The sequence below is a fragment of the Osmia lignaria genome, chromosome 7 (genome assembly GCF_051020975.1).
Source record: "Osmia lignaria lignaria isolate PbOS001 chromosome 7, iyOsmLign1, whole genome shotgun sequence".
Lineage (NCBI taxonomy): Eukaryota > Metazoa > Arthropoda > Insecta > Hymenoptera > Megachilidae > Osmia > Osmia lignaria.
The window spans coordinates 6,873,883-6,892,540 of NC_135038.1; the positions used below are offsets into that span (position 1 = coordinate 6,873,883).

At 31.7% G+C, this 18,658-nt stretch overlaps 4 protein-coding genes and 1 long non-coding RNA gene across 9 annotated transcripts in view; 2 read left to right on the top strand and 3 right to left on the bottom strand.

Moving 5' to 3' along the window:
* LOC143305467 (uncharacterized) overlaps positions 1-18,658 on the bottom strand; it is an 83,197-nt gene that overhangs the window by 26,698 nt on the left and 37,841 nt on the right. The window lies entirely within an intron of this gene.
* Positions 42-10,587, top strand: l(2)k05819 (transmembrane protein 94-like protein l(2)k05819). Of its 5 annotated transcripts, XM_034324412.2 has the most exons (27): positions 42-183; positions 777-943; positions 1,018-1,152; positions 1,315-1,451; positions 1,521-1,714; positions 1,769-2,239; positions 2,318-2,479; positions 2,551-2,654; positions 2,735-2,829; positions 2,917-3,154; positions 3,408-3,518; positions 3,719-3,812; positions 3,888-4,105; positions 4,187-4,422; positions 4,559-4,683; positions 4,758-4,906; positions 5,851-5,985; positions 6,484-6,627; positions 6,707-6,757; positions 7,021-7,165; positions 7,226-7,434; positions 8,464-8,638; positions 8,758-9,003; positions 9,075-9,312; positions 9,377-9,470; positions 9,544-9,705; positions 9,768-10,587. In XM_034324412.2, the coding sequence occupies exons 2-27, from the start codon at positions 780-782 to the stop codon at positions 9,838-9,840; spliced, it is 4,305 nt and encodes a 1,434-aa protein (XP_034180303.2). In that variant the 5' UTR covers positions 42-183; positions 777-779; the 3' UTR covers positions 9,841-10,587. The 5 variants fall into 5 exon arrangements, with proteins under 5 accessions (XP_034180303.2, XP_076545362.1, XP_076545361.1 ...); XM_076689247.1 differs by lacking the exon at positions 3,408-3,518 and having other exon boundaries at positions 9,768-10,585; XM_076689246.1 differs by lacking the exon at positions 6,707-6,757 and having other exon boundaries at positions 9,768-10,584.
* Positions 7,591-8,400, bottom strand: LOC117604414 (uncharacterized). Its single transcript, XM_034324437.2, has one exon. The coding sequence runs from the start codon at positions 8,335-8,337 to the stop codon at positions 7,606-7,608; it is 732 nt and encodes a 243-aa protein (XP_034180328.2). The 5' UTR covers positions 8,338-8,400; the 3' UTR covers positions 7,591-7,605.
* Positions 11,394-15,480, bottom strand: PIG-G (phosphatidylinositol glycan anchor biosynthesis class G). Its single transcript, XM_034324420.2, has 14 exons — positions 15,151-15,480; positions 14,905-15,061; positions 14,619-14,817; positions 14,339-14,548; positions 14,079-14,270; positions 13,658-14,000; positions 13,390-13,586; positions 13,078-13,314; positions 12,828-13,006; positions 12,575-12,756; positions 12,349-12,502; positions 11,980-12,280; positions 11,742-11,908; positions 11,394-11,662 (listed from the first exon to the last, which is right to left on the bottom strand). Exons 1-14 carry the CDS (start codon positions 15,155-15,157, stop codon positions 11,431-11,433), a joined length of 2,757 nt encoding a protein of 918 aa, XP_034180311.2. The 5' UTR covers positions 15,158-15,480; the 3' UTR covers positions 11,394-11,430.
* On the top strand, positions 15,745-17,771 carry LOC117604417 (uncharacterized). The gene is made up of 5 exons (XM_034324441.2): positions 15,745-15,995; positions 16,152-16,372; positions 16,433-16,520; positions 16,599-16,829; positions 16,903-17,771. The coding sequence occupies exons 2-5, from the start codon at positions 16,158-16,160 to the stop codon at positions 17,014-17,016; spliced, it is 648 nt and encodes a 215-aa protein (XP_034180332.2). The 5' UTR covers positions 15,745-15,995; positions 16,152-16,157; the 3' UTR covers positions 17,017-17,771.

Here is an 18,658-nt window from a genome sequence, read left to right on the forward strand (position 1 = left end):
TCGTCAGTACTGCGTCATGTGATAAACTTATGTGTTTGTGATGTGAATCCATCCGAATATGCATTCTCCGTTCTGATTTAGGTCAATTGCAATTATGAGACATTTCCCATTATTTTTAGTTATCCGACATACAACCGAGCTTTGAAACATTAATTTGTACTTCAAGTACGATCAACATAAACGGTACATTAATAGATTCGTTCATCGAATTATGCAAGTTTTAATACATTTTTAACCTAGCTCCGTTTGTTTTGATTTGCTTTTTGCCCTGCAAACACTGATTTATATTAATAAATTCATATTTGCATCGTTTTCTCCTTATTTATTTAATTCTCCTATACCTATACTTGTGGCATAATAAAGAGTATCATGTATTGCTTAACTTTGGTTAATTTATGTTCTTCCTTATTCATTATCTTATGGTTTGGATGATAATTATCAGAATACACTGTTGTTGCTTTGGGTATAATATCAGAAAAATAAATTTGGGAATAAAATGCATGTTTTATCATCAAAATTTAAGTTAAACATTATAGATTATTAAAAACTATTTATGCTTGTATCTGTTTACTCTGCTTATATAATTTGCATTAATTGTAAAGGAATATTATTGTTTATTTAACTGACTACAGATTCCCTATTGTATATTTCTTTTATGTATATAGATGTATCTGAAAAGTATTATGATTTGAGACAAGAATAAACTATTTAAAGTATTGTATCTTTGTGAATGCTATGTAATGAACCATATAAAGATTAATAACTTCATTATACAGAATATGGACAGTGATCGGGCAAAGGACAATGCTTCCAAAAAAAGTGAAAATCCTAACAATAAATTTGAGGAACCATTAGGATTAAGTACGAATACTGCTCTTGAAACCTTACAACGTGATATCAAAAGAGTTCTACAGGAATATGAAGAAGAATGCAAAAGGAACAAGTAATTTTGTTACTTCTTATTAATATACTGAAGAAAGAAGGTTTCTTAATTTATACTATGTATATTATGCACAGAAAATATAAAGCTTGGCTAAAGGATACTTCACACCACCGTAGTCAGTACACAACTCTCTGTTGGACTTCAGCAATTGCACTTTTGATCAATAGCATTATCCTTGTTATTGCATCCTTCACAATCAATGATACATGGTATGAACTAACTACTTTATTCACAAATAATGCTAATAGTTGCACTATGTGTATTCAAGTTACTAAACTGGAAGATTCTTCAAGACTGACAAGAATCTTCAAAGCAACAAAATTTAAAAGAAAACCTGAATGTACAAAATATAATTGTTTGAATTATTATAGGTACCCTACACTGCCTTACGAAGGACTGACTGTCTGTTGTTTAGTAGTGATAAATTTTATTTTAGTCGTATCGGATAATAAATTACGACACGAAGAGATTCCTCATAGAGTACGAATTCTTCTCGACCAATTAGAAGGTATTCAAACAATCTAAATTTTATAAAGCTTAAAATCGCTTTCATGCAATCATTGAGCATTCCTTTCAGAGGCAAAAAATATTTGCCAATGGGACACCGAAAATTATCCACATTTATGCAGCCCGTTGTCTCCTTGTTTAACTTTACAATGGACTTATCGCGATGGTCACATAGTTAATTTGCCCTGGGCACTATTGGTTGCTGGAGATATAATCGTGATGAAACCTGGACAACAAGCTCCTGGATACTGTATTCCTTACAATGTAAGTTTGATAGATCATTTAAAAGGAAACATTAACAATATGAAATAATTACAGAATCCTGAAGCACCTGTATTGCATGCAAGAGAAGTATACAGTCCGCAGGTTCACAGTGCTAATGAAATTTTTTCTACTCCTCAAGGACGAATACCTCTGAAGAATAAAATCTACAAACTTCAAGAAACACCCTACTTGATGAACCTGAGAATGGCTCTTGATCAGGCCCTAGATAGACCGGTCACCTATCACAATCGCAAACGACATCTCTTAATGATCTGTTGTATCGAACAATTAGCTTATCCAGTTCTTTTAATAATAGTCTTGGTTGTTAATTTGTTTCGATACTTGTATCTGTGGGAATACTTTGGTATTGGTTACTGGAACGAGATGTTCTTGTTACAACCGATCGCCGTTAGTCTTCCTTTGCTTCCATTAATATTTCCTATTTGTTGGATCTTTTTGAATTGCTTCGGTATGGCCCGATTCAAGGCTCTGTTCAAACTTTATCAATCTTCGAAAAAGCTACAGGTTAATATATGTTTAGAATGGTGAAATCTACTCGATAATGTACTTTTACAGAGTATTAGGGAAGCACGATTGTTTCAGTTTGTGGATCCTTTCGAGGATGCAGACATCTCTGGACCTACTCATCCAGAGGTGGTGTACAATTGGATGGAATTGAAAGAGTATTTTTTCAACATTCTCCTTGGTAAAGAGCACATGATGTCTAGATCTGCGAGTATTCTACACGTTCTAGGATCAGTCACGGTATTTTATAGATGATTTAACAACTCAACACCCTGATACAATAGAATGAACGAAGATAATTCAATTTCCAGGCACTCTGTTGTGTGGATAAAAAAGGAATTCTATCGTGGCCTAATCCAACAGCTGAGAAAGTATTTTTCTTAAGAAACACCAATACCTTATCACCGTCTTCGAGGTAAATATTTAACAACATAAACGTAAAATATAACGAATGCTAAATTTACAAGATTGCAATTAAGTTTTATCGTTTGATAGTACCGGTAGTTTAGACAGAACTTCTGAACCTCAATGCCAAACTCAAACCGAGGATTCCAAACAAGAATCGAATAAAACATCATACGTACAACATGGTAATAAGGAAGCAAAGAAATGTTAAGCTGTGTAATTTGTAAAATTAAATTCAGACCTTTAGAAAAATAAAATCATTATATTTTCAGATCTATCTCATTCAACAGCAGAAGTCTTGGACCTAACTCATGATCATGCTTTACCATTTCGACTACAATTTGATGATCATTCTTGGAGGCAACATTTGAACTCATTGAAACCATTAGGTTTAGCAATTCTATTGAACACATGTAACATGGACACACAAGAGCATTACATGCAATTTTGTTGCCATGTCACTTGTGAAGCTCAGTATAATGAAAATCTTGTACCAGTCACTAACAGACGGTATGTATTTCATTATTCAAGTCGTTGTTTTTAATTTTTTTTTTTTTTTTTTTTTTTATTTATGTTTTGCCACGCTACATTTCACTCCCTCCCATTCGTTTCATTTTTTTTTTTCTTTTTTAATGCATTACTCGAACTAATTCTCCCGATTGTTAAGCTTATCGCATCCAGTTAATCGTATGCATATTCCTAAGACAAGTCCAAAAGGTAACACGTCCAATTACCAGTAACGTTGATCATACACATTTGTCAGCTACCAGGATCACAGTATAGAAGATAAGAGTGGGTATCGAGCAAAAGATACAATGCAAAGTTCAAGACAGGTGTATTTAGACGACGAATCGGGGAGCCTTGGGCAAATGTGGTCAGTCCAACCATAGTTATTTTTATGTATCCACCGTATTTTATTAATTAATCCACCTGTATGGGTGAACATGTTCTGCGTGCATTAATAATATATTCATGGGAATGCTAATCATGGGACAATCTCACGCTTCTGTTCTATTCTTTCTATTCTCACCGATGATATTCCTTTCATTGATATTTAATATGTGATCCGTACAGGTGTTTATGCGAATTAGCGAAACAGATAGGTTTCCAAGATCAGGCCCAACATATATTCCAACTGGAGCAACAATTGTCTACGTTCAGACACGTGGTAAGTATAATCAATTTTACGCTAAACACCTGCTCATAGAAGACCGAAATAAAAATTCTTCACGAATCTTTACAGCAACCAGAAATGGTCCGACGTGATATCAAATTCGCACGATCCTTGAGCATTGCGACAAAATTAAAGTTCCCTTTTCCACATATGGTGGCCGTGGTGGTAAGAGAACGCACTGGTGGTGGTTTGCAATTACTTACGCAGGGTACAGCTGATATAATTCTAGACTCTTGTATTGAATTTTGGGATGGTCATGATCTGTGCCCACTTTCAGCGTCAGACAGGTACACGGTAATACTAATCACTCCAAAAATTGATATGTATTCCTGTATCTTTTTTTTTAATTTTTGGCGGATATCTTTCAGGAAAAAGGTGCAGGATTTTTATCAGAGAACAAGTCTAACATCGTATTGCACCGCGTTTGCATATAGACCTCTGACACGAGGTATCGGGGATAAAATGTCCAAGATATACATCGAACTTCCAGCAGATAGCAAGCACTTGTACGCACCTCACAGAAGTCCTACGCCATTACCGTGGGACTTTAGAAATGTTCTTGATCCCAGAGTGAAAGGCATACTAGGGCAATTTCACTCGACTGGTAAGTTATAAGGAAATATTCTTGTTTATACAGGGTGGACCGTATTATGGTACAAGTGATATGAAGAAAGATAGAAGCAGATTTTTAGAAAAATTCTAAAAGTTACAGAATACTTTTTAAGTCATCAAATTTACAGATTCCTTATTGTGCAATGAGAACAAAGATGATAGCGTGAACGACGTTGAAAGTTGCTTTGAAATTCAATGCAATCAAGTGTTCATTGGAATGGTGACCATGCAATATCAAGCACAAACAGACATGGTAAGAGATTAATCAAGTATTAATAAATTCATCAAAAAATAACATAGTGAAGAATTCTATGAATTGTTTAACAGGTACAATTGATAGAACAACTTGACAGAGCCTGTATCCGTTTCGTTCACTTCAGCAAGGAGAATGAACTAAGATCCCGTGTGTTTTCGGAGAAAATGGGACTGGAAAGTGGATGGAACTGTCATATATCGTTGCTCAGTGAAAGAGCTAGGTACTGTACCATCATCATTCTTCTATCCTCAAATCTATGTCTCATAAACTACTTTGCTTTGCTTTCTTTTGCTTTTGGATTAATCTGAGAAGTTTGGGGCATGTCCTCACGTTGGAAAGTATTCCAAATACGTTCTATTCTATCTTTCTATATATATATACGTGTAAAATTTGTGTACAAAAACATATGAAACACAAGATCGTGTTTATGCTGATCGTATATGTTGTTGGTGTTATAACTTCTTCTTCGTCGATTGAATTTTTCGTACTTTGTCATTTCTTAGTGTTTCTTTCTCTTTTTTTTGTCTTCTTCTATCTAATCTCTTGTAAATCTAAAATAAATGGTGTTTAACTGATATCAAGAAATCTGTTTAACTTAGCTTATTCGTCATAACTGTGGATGTGAATGTAAAATATGCATGTACATTACAGGAGACAGCAATGGCTGGAGAGATATCCACACATGACCCCATCGTATATGTTTGTCTATACCTCTTTCTTTCAATACTGTTACTAATTTGCATGTTTATTCGTTATGCTATTTTTTTAAAAATATTTTTCTTTTCTTATGATCCTCGTTTTACATAGAGTTAAACGTTCTAAAAGAATGCAATGATCTGATTCTTTTGCCCCCCCCAACCCTTATTTTTATTTTATTATTTTCAATGATTGATACGATATTTTAACATCTTTGTTACGAATATTTCCATCTTTATACTACGTTGATATTTAGAGCGTTCAGTTAAGTAGTTGTTTAATCATGTTTATCTTTCTATATAGTTTCAAACGCTTCTTTCATTAGCAAACAACACTACGTTCGACAACATTTATTCTTGCGTTACACTCTAACAATTAATTCTATGCACATGTGTTAATATCTAATTATTTACCATGGCATACGTGATATACACAAATAAATGTATGTAACTAACACGCCAATATTAGGTCCGAGAGTCCAGTGGGTTGGTGGGTGAGCCAGGCAGCAGCCATGTCCTCACCCACTCCCTCGGCCCAATCTCATCAGCATAATTACTCCTGCATGGATGAGGCCAGCCACTTGCTTAATCGTGTCTCTCCTCGGTATGTTACAAACTATCCTCTTATCACACGAAAAGAATACACACTAAAATACATTCAACGTTATTTATCACTACGTATCGAGTTTCGATTGAGATATGTGCTTTCGCTTCTCGAGACGATGTTTAACCCTTTGCTACCAATTTAAAGCATTAGCTTGACCCAGTTACATGGGACACTATGTATAAATACAGCAATTAACATATTGAGCCCATGACAATCTTTTGAAATTCACAATGGGTTGCTAAACATGGTAGAAGAAGATAGATCCTACAGCTGGCCTTACAGGGCGTGGATCTACGCCCTTTGGTCACAACTTGTTAGGAAATTTTTTAAGTAAATATGTTCAAAGGGTTAAACATAAAATATTAAGAGCATGCTATTCGAACATTTCTGCTGCATAAATATGCTGCATCGATGTGTTTGTGTTCTAAGAATATTATGCATGAACGAACCATTGGAAGGCGATTTTTTTACAGTGGAATTTGTGTTACATTATAGTACGAATTTGGACAATAGCCGTGCCATGAGTATGTCAGCACCAAGTGCCATAAACACCGACTTCTCCACTGTTAAATTCGACGACGAGACCACTGAATGGAACGACACAGGAGTATCTCAAGTTAAAAGTGCCATGAGCCATAGGTTTGTTTCAACGTCGATTCATATTCCATTATCTATGAATTATTGATCATTTTAATTTTATTTTGAATTTGCATGGCAGTCTAAGTCATCTAGTACAAAGGATCACGAGAAACGGATCGTCGCATTTTTCGTAATTGTTTTGTTCTCCACTTTTCATTTTTTAAGTAGATTAGACTTTCTTTCGTTGCTATCAATTATGAATTAAGTTTGAATTTTTTTTAATTTCCATATTTTAAAGAATCTAGAAATCGTAGATATGCAAGGAACATTTTTTTGGAATTTTCTTAGTTCTTACACTACCATAAAGAGTTAAACTTATATTGTGCCTTTTGCGATAATTATTTCTTCGAAATATAACTATAGAGGGTTGAATGGAGAAATGATTTTCAACAGAGAACAGGACACAGTGAGAAGTGAAGACAGCGTGCTTGTACAAAGTGTGGATTTAGGTTCTGGACAAGAAGCATGGCGATCTTTGAGCTGTCTTACAGACAGCACAGAGCAAAGTGCTCCTGTGAATTTTGATCTCTCGAACAGGGTAAGTTTCTCTTATAAGAAAGGATTGAAATATTAGATGAACATTTTATATGTTCCTTAGGCAAAACTACCTCGAGGCATCGATAAGATTCGACCACATATTGAATTGATAGATAATGTGCCTCTTTTGGTGTCTCTATTTACCGACTGCAACACTGCTGTTACAAGGGAAATGTTGCACATTATGCAAGATTATGGAGAAGTCGTTTGTGTACTTGGCTCTTCAGCCAATGCAGAGAACATGCCGATTTTTATGCAAGCCGATGCAGGGTAATTAATCAATTATTACATTATTATTTTAAGGCTTTCAGTACTATGCTAAAATTGTATAGAATTTTCAAAATTCTAGAAAACTATTTTCAAATTCTTCTTAAAATATTAAATCGTATTTCGTGATAATTAACAAAAAAATTTAATTAAGAAAATATATTACATACAAATTCATACAGAAACAGTATTTTCCTTGTTTACGAAACGACCAGGAGCTTCATAACTCGTCTTATATATCGTATCTTTATTAATCTGAGCAGAAATGATTGGTCTATGTTTCATCTGTTTCCTTTTCGATACGGGTCCTGTATACTGATAAGATAATTGATTTGTGGTGTGATAATCCGTCTTGAACTTAGTTCTCCAAAAGTCTCGTTTCGATGGTCTTTTTATATGGACAAGTCCAAAATCTTGATAAGATTCCTTGGTCACCGTTTTACAATCCATCGCTACTGGATAGCAGACTTTTCCTTGATATGGTTTACAACGTACAACTTTCGGATATCCAGGATCCATATAGGATAACATATTAGTACTTTTCATATCGTGTGATCCATTTATAGACAAACTCGATTTTGGAACGAATGCTTTTGACACTATCCGATTTATGGCTTGATAAGAGAGATTGTACGTTGTACCAAAATCAAATTTTGCTGTTTTACTAGCTAACATTTTCTCATGCATCCCATAATTAAGTCTGAATTTAGAGGGACGATCAAATTTCATGTAAGACCTGCCGTATGTTGTATTATAATCAACTTTTATAGTTGGTTTCTTGTAAGGTCTATTGTACACCAAAGGACGTCTTTTAAGTGGTTGAAGATATAATAATTTCTCATCTTGAAATATAGATTTGGGTTTCTCTATAATCTCTCTTGTACAAGGAACTTCGATAAACTCCATTTGTATAAAAAATTTAATTTCTATCAAATTTGGGTTATATAAAGGAACTATCAAATGATATTTGTTACATGTGCAATTGTTTCATGAAATATTTCAGCATTCAAGCGGTATCAATTCTGATTACAGCGTGGCAGTGGAACCTTTGTATCCTCAAGTTTGTCAAAGAGTCCCTGTGCTGATATCAACCAGGGAGAATCAAGGACCATCTCCGGTTGATTTGAGTAGAGCATTGAATTCCATTGCTTGTTCATTGAGTGTCAAACGAGAGGATCCAATTGCGATATTCCATTTAATTATGGAGGTAAATCTATCATTGGAGTAACTAAATGGAGGCTGGGATGAACTTGCCTATCTCAAACTAGAAACTGCATCCTCATACCCATAAAAAATGATGTAATAGAATATTTATTCTGAATTTAGGCTCGACATTACATGACATGCCTCTGGAATTGCGTGCAGTTCTGGCTGTGTTGCACAGTCACCCTCTCTATCACTCAAGCTCTGTCTGGCTTTTTATTACTGCCACCTCTATTTTCCGTCGATCAAGTATTATGGCTTTGTTGTTTAATCATTCCAATGTTATCCATATCACTGATCGCCACGCCTATGGATTCTACCATAATGCAACGAGCAACTGGCAAAAATCAGTGCACCATAAATGGACGGGTAAAGAAGAACTTAATCTTCCATTCGATTCTATCAGGATCCTCCTTCAAATTACTTCAATTGTTTTCCAGATTGCATTATTCGTTTTATGGTGTTATGGCAGTAAATTTTTACCAACAATTGTAACGATAGTTTTATCGCAATGTATGTCATTTTTGACTCTGTGCCCTATATACGCGACAAACTCGAAGTGCCTGTATGTGTACCCCAACATAAGTGGAGAAGTTACATGGGGTGGTTGGGGCGCTAAACCAAATGTTATTTTAACGATACAACATTTTGCTCTGACACTGTTCGTTTTACATTTGGGTATGTATTTTATTTTAATATCAGAATGCAAACATGGATAATTAGTATTTCTCTTTCTTCACAGTAACCTTATCTATAGGCTTTGTACATAGAGAGTATTCTATTTGGAAGAAACAACCTTTTAATAATTATGTGTGGTTTTTAAGTGCATTTATAGCGTGAGTAAGAAATTCACTCCCATACTCTTTGCGAATAAGCAAAGTTTATTAATATTTATAAATTGTTGTTTAGATTATGCGCACAAGCAGCATTCTCAGGGACTGTGTTTTACACATTTTGGAAAGACGAAGGTCAGAACATCGAAGATTTTCCTCTTCATATTCCTTTATTTTTCTTACTTTCCTTGCCATTCATCTTCACGATCAATGAATTAATCAAGTGGCAAGAAATTAAGTAAGTACACGAACGTTTTGAAAACTCATAAAATATTTTATTCATCGTTGAATCTTTTTCAGAGTGAACGTAAGGTATCAGAAACGGGCACGGCTAGAATTTGGTACAAAATTAGGGATGAATTCGCCATTTTAGAGGGCATTTCTTAAAAAGGATGAAAAGTGAAAGATATAAAGATAAAAAGAGCCAAATAACGATAAAATGTGTGTAAATATAAGACGACAGTTGAAGGAAACTAAAATACTCAAGTCTCGCATAATTATCTAAATCGTTAATTTATTACATATTTATTAATGAAATTCCCTGAACATTGATCAACTCGAAAATATAATCGTGTATGAATAATGTTACAAGGTAGGATCATCAATTTATATTCAAGTAACTTGTAAATGGTTTGACGGTTTAAACAAAATGTTTCTAAATGTTCTACTTAATCAATTAAGGGTAATTTTACTGCCTCGATTGAATTTAATGTTCGAAACAGGATAGCTCTGAAAGTCATATAATTGTTCTTTTCGTTATTCGAAAAATTAACATCAAAATATTTATATTTTTGTATAATATCAAGATAAGATTTTATATTTTATAGACGTTAGTGTGTTGCAATGTGCAATATTCATTATGCCATGTTTCGGCGATACAGTGTACTTAATTTTTCAGGCATATGTGCACGAAAAGTGTGCAATAATTTAGTCTGAGTTTAATGTGTCTTGCCTCTGATCTCTGAATTTTTGTTAAAGAAAACAAAAAGTATGTCTACTGATCTAATTTAATTCAGTAGAGTTTCATAAACTATTCACTAGCATTTGATATTTCTTTATATAAATAACAATTACAGAGGAAGTATTATAAAAAAAAAATTTATTGCTGCCTAGACCTAACAATTTTAGTATTATTCATAGGAAAAATGTACAGATATATTGTTAAGTTTTATTGTTCTTGATTTTATTGTGTTCCTATAGAATATAATTTATTTTCAACGACAATGCTTCAAATCAGGATTCTTTAAAATGTCTGTTTTGCATGATTAGTAAGCGTTTGTCTTGTGTGAATGTTTTAGGCTTTGTAAACTAGTATCATTTGTACGTAGTTGAAAGTAGAGAAATGATAAATTAAAACGTATAATAGAAGACCATGCTAGTATACGATAAATATCAGGATATTTCGATGTACGTGAACGATTCACAATAGTATTTTAATGTTTATTCAATCCAGAGCATATTCTGTTCCTTCGATTATATTGAAATCAATTTTATGCAATTAAGTTTTTTAAGTAGGACTGTTATAAAAATTTGAATATCAGTAGAATTCTGATTTCAACTTTGAATAATTGAAAATTATTTGATTAATAATTCAATTATTTAAAGTTTTACAGTTCTAATTTTAATTGCAACCTGCACGCTGTATATTACTTTAAAATTATGCACAGTTAAACAGTAAACACATTTAGAACATGAATTTTGTTTATTTATAAAAATCATTTCATTTTGTTTTTTTGATGAAATGATTATTTTAGGTACACTACAATCCTTTTGTATTTCTAACTTTTATAGAAACTATGGGGAAGATTTAGTTAAATGTAAATGATTGTAAAGTAAGAATGAAAAATATAAAATAAATCTTTCATTTAAATTTAATATCTCTTTCAATTTTGATCATTAATTATTGTCGAGAACTATGGTATTCTGGTTAAAAATAAAAAAATAAAACAAGTTATGTGGAAGATCATCTATCACAATTGTTTATTATCTTTTGTAATATAATTAAAATTAGTACGATTAACACTATGAAACAAATAACAGTGGAATGTACAGCTTCGTACAATAATTTCGGTGAGAATACCGACCAAACGAATAAATGATGACGTTGAATACTGATTATTATCGTATAAATAGTCAGTGGTACAAATTTCCATCCTATGTACTTTTTACTAATTCGTGTAATAATCTCAGGTGTACTAAAACAAAATTTATATTTTCATCACAGTAATATTGAAATAGATTTAAGTACTTTTAAAAGTACAACACTGTACTCACTTGTGCGGGTACTGTAATATTGAATGATAAACGAGTAAAATATAGGCCAAAACAGGTGCAGAATAAACATTAATTAACATCAATGATCCATTAACAAATGGCATATAAGATTGTATACCAACGTAACCGGCGGCTACATTAATAGTCGCCAAACTATTAGAATTTCCCTGAAGAAAACCCATATCGTTAAACACTTTCTACCTCAACACTGAAACTCCATTAGTTAATCAACATTTACCTGATAAAAATAGAACACATTGCCAATCCAAGCATACAGAAATATATTAATTTCTTGCATGGTATCATTTTCAATTATATCGCGAATTACACTGCTAAAAATGATTTGTAATGGCAAAAGCAATACATTATGTGGCTGATGTAGCATCGCTGAAATCATAATCCAAATTCGGACTATAGAAAATAATGTGACTCTTAAAAAAATAGTCTTTTCCTGTTTGATTGCTAACACCGAACGATAAATATAATTTCCACAATTAATTGCAAGTAACATCCAGAAAATTTGGACTTCATATATTCCTCTGGAAAAGAAATGATTATTGTTTCCTTCTACAAACTATCCTCATTGATTTTTGAGTAACAGACCTACCTAGATGAAGGATAAAATGAAATTTTCATAACACTATTGTTGTGCATATGACGAAGATAAATGCATAAACTAGTTATGATATTAGACACTAATGATTGCTGTTTGTATACTTGGTCTTCGTGTACAAAATCAATCCATATTAAAAGTGTAAGACCTAAGACAGTAGATATTATACATATCTGAATCCAAGTTCCTGTTCTATTAATTTTGATAATGATTTAATTACCAATAACAAGCACAATAGTCATGCCTAGCATGCTTTCCTGCTCTATAAAAAATCCTGCTATATCAGGAAGATGAGCATATTTATCCCCGGTGCTATTTAATTTCCTAAGTACCCTGTGTCCTACTAGTAGCAGAAAAAGCTTAATACAATTTCGTGCATACAAATGCTGGGAATTTTTGTAGCTGCAATTTAATATTCAAGCATTAAACTTCTAACAAATTGCTGGTTTATGATGTAGCAAAGCTTCTCTTACAATTGTAAATCAGAAAGATATTTTGTAGTGGAGTTGTAAAGCAATAAGGTAAGAACTGTGACCCAATAGAAATACCAAGTTTGATGCTCCTCTTCCACAAAGCTACTACCACCAAGACTAATTGCATGTATCAATGAACCAAATACAAACAGATGCTTTCCTGTTATATTTCCTATTTTCTACATTTTAAATAAGAATTTATTAAAATGTATATAGATCATTTTATTTACAGCTTAAATTTGTCTTTTACCTCCAGAGTTGGAAATCTGACATTGCTAAGTATACAAGAATTTAGAATTATAATAGTTGCTATAAACAATAGTACGATGAAAGTAGTCAGATTCCTTGAATTAAGTAATGATATGTCTTCAGATTGCCAGATAAGATTTATCAGTACCATTGAAAGTATATTTAAAATAATAAAAAATGAAATTCTTTTTAATTTAACCACCATAGGAAATATTTTTCCCATCAAGATACAAGTGATCTGAAATGATTATTAAATTTGTTGTATTGTAATAATTAAATACAGTTGGTTGCAAAGCTAAATTTTAATTCTTACATGACACAAGAAAAATATGGATATGATTATTATTTGAAAATCATATTTTATCATACTATTTATGAGTACTTCTTTCATTTCTTTCAGTGCTGTTTTGTATAACAATGCAATATCATCTGTCATGTCATTTGGATGGTCTTTAGTATTTAACCAAGCATTATGAAGCTTCACTGCCTCTAGATATTTTTTATACCCATCTATAATAATATGCAAATGCATAATGTCATTCGGAAAAAGTTTCAAAGTATGCGTAAATCGATTTACTCACAGAAAGACTCATAATCAGTTAGCTTTTGAAAATGATGGAACACTTGCTTGGAATTATAATAAAGTAGATATAACTTTTTGGAAGTAGGTAAGTTATATAAAGTATCTACAAAAACAGTTCCTATGTTGGAAAATGGTATTGGCATTCCCAAGATAACAGACAATGTAGATGCAATATCTATTTGTGATATTTCTGTGAAACTATTGTGACTTTGAAAGCAGTTTCCTCCGATTGCAATGAAAGGAACAGTTGTTTCTGATATTGTTGATCCACCATGACCTCCAGAATCTTTCATCCCATGATCCCCACAGATAATAAATAAGGAAGAATCATTATTTTGATTCTGAAGTTAACAAATTGATACTACTTTTATAAATACAGAAAACTAAACTGATCATTAGAGAAGATATAATAAACCTACCCAACTTTGAATCTGAGATTGAATATTGGCAACTATATCATCCATTTCTTTTAATTTAGTTTTAATAAGTGGACTAAATGGTCCATGGACATGACCAATATGATCAAGTCCTAGATAATGAAGAATCATTATGGACCAGTCATTGTTATTGTACAATTCTTTGTGTAAATGTCTAGTCACATTATTATCAACCTGAATTTAAATTTCTTATTGAATTATGTATAATTATATGATAGTTTAATGAAGACAGCTCAATATACCTCAGTAAAATCTGTTACAATAAAGGATGTAGTACCATCATAACGATGAAATATAGAAGGAAACAAAGTGAGCCAAGTATTGTCACCATAAAATATTAATTTATGACCATTTCTCTTTGCTTGAAGAAGCATACTATCACTAGCAATTGGTTTACTACCAAAATTTAGAGCTACATCAATGAAATTGGGTACTACACCAGTAGTAATTGCCTAAATTATATAAAATATTATTTCATATATTGTAATTTTGAAGCTATAGATTTTATTTCAAATACAATACCTTTATTCTAGGCATTGTAACAGTTGGTGGTTGCACTTTAGCTTGTAACAAACATGCAGAACCATTTGCTATAAGATTACTTGTTACAGGCATTGCTAACTTTCCAACTGGCCCTATTACAAAATCCCATCTCAAAGCATCAATAACCATAATAATCAGTCTTTTTACCATAGGTTGATACAATGTATCTGTCTTTATTCTAAAATATATATTGAGTATGATTAAAATATCATAAACAAATGACTCCTAGAAATTTCTGAACTATCATGAAATCCACAGAACTCACCTCACATTTTCTATAAATTTTGGAATATTGTTTTGTGTTGCTACAGTGTTATCATGGTTTGTCAAAGGAAAAAACCCATATAAAAACAATGAAATAGCCAAAGGCCCAATGAAAACTACATAGACTAATATAATACTGTTTCTATCCATTTTTCTGTCTGTAATTGAAGAAAATAAAATATATTTGGAAGAGAAATCCAGAAATAAGTTCTTATATTTAAAAATTACTTCCAATTTTCCACCATACCTTTCATATTGATTCTAATGATCAATCTGAGTATTCCAAAACTAAAATTTATTATTCTGTAGATTATTATTCACATAACAGCCTGTTATCTCATACAACTTTAAAGGTTAAACAACTGATAACTCAAGAAACTAATGATTTCCAAATTAAAACTTCTATACTATTCATTTTTTAAGTAATAAAACATCACAACCCATATTTTGTAACAGGCATTCTCTCTCTAATTCTAACAAAACATTTTTTAAATTATGTACAACTTTCATATTTCGTGAGCCCACCACAAACGTTATCAGTTCCTTTGGCGGTGGCGGCAAACTTTGAGATAAATAAAATTAGCGACTGTAAGACATTGTCTATTATCAGAGCTATTCAAGAGATTTATTAACATAGAAACATGTTAATCATTTGTTAAATACTGAAGACAATATCAGCATGACCGTGTAATTACATTAAGCAATACATATTTATTGAATACGGAGAAAATCGAAAGGGTTACCAACCAGCCGCGAATCAATCTATCTTTCAAAGAAGAAATTAAATTTACTTTCTTGCTCGTATTTTCGTGCATTTATTGCATTCTAATGAGATGCTTTATGAAAATCGAAGAAGAAACCTTATCGAAAGAACGGTAATTAGAAGTCGCGCTGTATTTCGTTGATAAAACACTGACATAATCCGATCAATAAGTGGAAGCGGACTTTATTTTATCAAGCAAAATCCACTCAGTCAGCAGACACCCGCAGCGACGCATTATGTTTCGGTAATCAGAATTTCAACCAAAGCACAGTTTCTTGTTTTTCACCTCTAAGTTAAACTATCACTGTGTTTGATTCATTTAATATACAGTGAGTATGAGAAATTAAATAAATTAATACTGTTTTGTTTCTAAAACCATCTTCCTTCTTAATAAGAGTAATCATCCTCTAAATTATAAATAATAAGTTGTTTCTTCAATTGAAATCATAAATAACACAATTTATCATAATTTAACACAATTTTAGAGAAAAATGGCATCTATAGAAGAGAGTTGGAAAGAAGCAACTGAAAACCTAGATAGCGGAGTTTGCGATACATGGTTTACAAAACTACAGGAGGCTTATTCAGAAGAGAAGCGTACTTATCATAATCTGGATTCACTTCAAGAGAAGTTAAACTGTTATTACGATATTAAAGACAACTTAAAGAACCCTCAAGCTATGCTCCTTGCCTTGTTCTTTCAGAAGTAAGTAATATAATAAAACTGAGATTATAGAATTGATAATAAACTTCAATTATGTTATAGCTTTGAATATGATCCCAAAGCTTTAGATGGTGAAAACAAGAATTTGGAACATTTTAATGCATTTATAGATGAAGCTGGAGTTCCTGAAGTAATTATCATTTTGTCTATTGATTATCTGAGGAATGAACAATAGATCTAAATTTTATGTGGTATTTTTCTTGCATAGGATGCGCAACTTAGAGAAGAAGCTTGTGAGCTACTTAAAGTAGCTGCAACGCATAGTACTGATGCACATAAAATTGGTGGTGCCTTTGGTGGTGAAGATGCTCATTACTTTTTAGATTTGGATATGGCTGTGTTAGGCTCCTCTCCAGAAAATTATACGGAATACAGAGAAAAAATAAGAGGAGAATATTCTTTTCTGAGTGAACCAATGTACACAGCATTGCGTTTAAAGGTAATTGAATACAATTCAATAAATGTGTATCCATTGTATATTACTCTCTAAATAAGTTTATTCTATAAAATAGGTTCTGCAGAACTTTGTCCAGATTCCAAATATTTTTGCCACAAAGGAATTTCGTGAAAAATATGAAGAACAAGCACGACATAATATTCAAGCTGAAGTTGAATTGTTATCTTAGGATAATTTATGAATTTTAAGCATGGTAAAATGTATCTTTATGCAATTTTGTTATTTGATATGTTTATTATTGAACTGTAAAAAAAAAATAACGTTCCAATTGACACAAAAATTCTTTTACTGTGTCAGTAGCATTTGATCTCCATATAGAGTAAAGTAGCACAAACATATATTTTGTGAATTAGTATTTTAAATGGTGTATGTTAAATATCATACACGTATCTATTGTATTATTAAATATAAAGTACACTTATGTCTTATATTTGGTATTAGCCAAATTCAATTATAATTTATTAAATAATAATGATAGAAACATAGCTTAAATCAAATAAAGTAATGTAGAGGCTTACTTTTTTAATGCTAAATCTAAGACATCTGTGTAAACCTTAACTTATTTTGATCGATATTGATGCGTTTAATTTATTCATTGAATTTACTGATGTACTTCTAAATTATATTTTTATTTTAAGAAGAAAATACCGAATTTCATTTGTTACAAATATAAACTTTAAACCTTATATTTTCTATTGCTTCTAAGAAGAGTTACACATGTATAACATTTGTAACTAGTACTAACAAGTTTATATATATATATTTAGCCAAAAAAATGTTTAAACATTGTTACATTGAATTAAGCTCACAGTTATAATAATGTCATAATATAGGATAAAGCCAGAAAGTTGTCAATCTGTCATACATACAATTTATTTTAACCGACTAATTAAGTTAATATAAGTGTTTAAACATGTTATAAGGTATACAAATATATGGATATTTATGTAATATTTAACATTCTTGTGTATACTATCCTGTGACACTAACATGAAATTCAATTGTTTAATTGAACATAACTGCAAGTAATTTACTATTGATTATTGAAGATAACTGTTGTCTGACTGTTAAATTAACACAAATAATTTATTTTATATACTAAATTTGATATAATTTGACTATTTCTGAAGTCGAAAATGGAAACAATTTCGAGAGGTATTATCATAGCAATGAACCAACTTTTTAACTAGAACATGACTATTTTAGATAAAATTGAATAATTTTGTTTAAAATCATATTAAATATTACATATAAATCATTTAATAAAGGTATTGAGCTAACCTTTGTAGATCATCGACGTTGGCGTCCACCGAATCGTCTTCAATCCAGAAGAAATGCACATAAACTCTATATCTGATTAACACAACTTCACTAATAATCGCTATTATATAAAAAATAAACGTTATTTTTGATTAATAAACACTTTTAAGCAAATAATATCGGTATTAAAACTGGACGCGGCACCGTTAAAAGACGCGGTATTGAGGCTGCGTGCCTTTCTGCGCAGGGTAAGTATCGAATTGATTCGATACATGACGTAGATCGATATCGATTTAAACGTACCGCGCGCTTCGTATATTCAAATATTGACGAAATAATTTTAAGTTTGTTCTAAAAAATGCATCTAAATTAGTACCCACTGTTTTTAGGATTGTAATAAATATATTTGTAAATAATTATTATCCCTTTAGAAGACGTAATAAATTAAATAGCGTTGAAAAATAGTAATAAAAGCGTTTTTTGTAGATACATGTGGTATGTTTGACGTTATTGAAGATGCTTTTATTGATCTTTTGTAGCTCAGAATTGAT

Coding starts and splice junctions, on each gene's coding strand:
- LOC117604414 (XM_034324437.2), bottom strand. CDS start 8,337: ATGGAGTTTATCGAAGTTCCTTGTACAAGAGAGATTATAGAGAAACCC.
- PIG-G (XM_034324420.2), bottom strand. Junction 12,503..12,574: donor GACTATTGTGCTTGTTATTG/GTAATTAAATCA, acceptor CTACTGTCTTAG/GTCTTACACTTTTAATATGG. Junction 11,909..11,979: donor ATGTGTTCTATTTTTATCAG/GTAAATGTTGAT, acceptor GGTTTTCTTCAG/GGAAATTCTAATAGTTTGGC.
- LOC117604417 (XM_034324441.2), top strand. CDS start 16,158: ATGGCATCTATAGAAGAGAGTTGGAAAGAAGCAACTGAAAACCTAGAT. Junction 16,521..16,598: donor ATGAAGCTGGAGTTCCTGAA/GTAATTATCATT, acceptor TTTCTTGCATAG/GATGCGCAACTTAGAGAAGA. Junction 16,830..16,902: donor ACACAGCATTGCGTTTAAAG/GTAATTGAATAC, acceptor TCTATAAAATAG/GTTCTGCAGAACTTTGTCCA.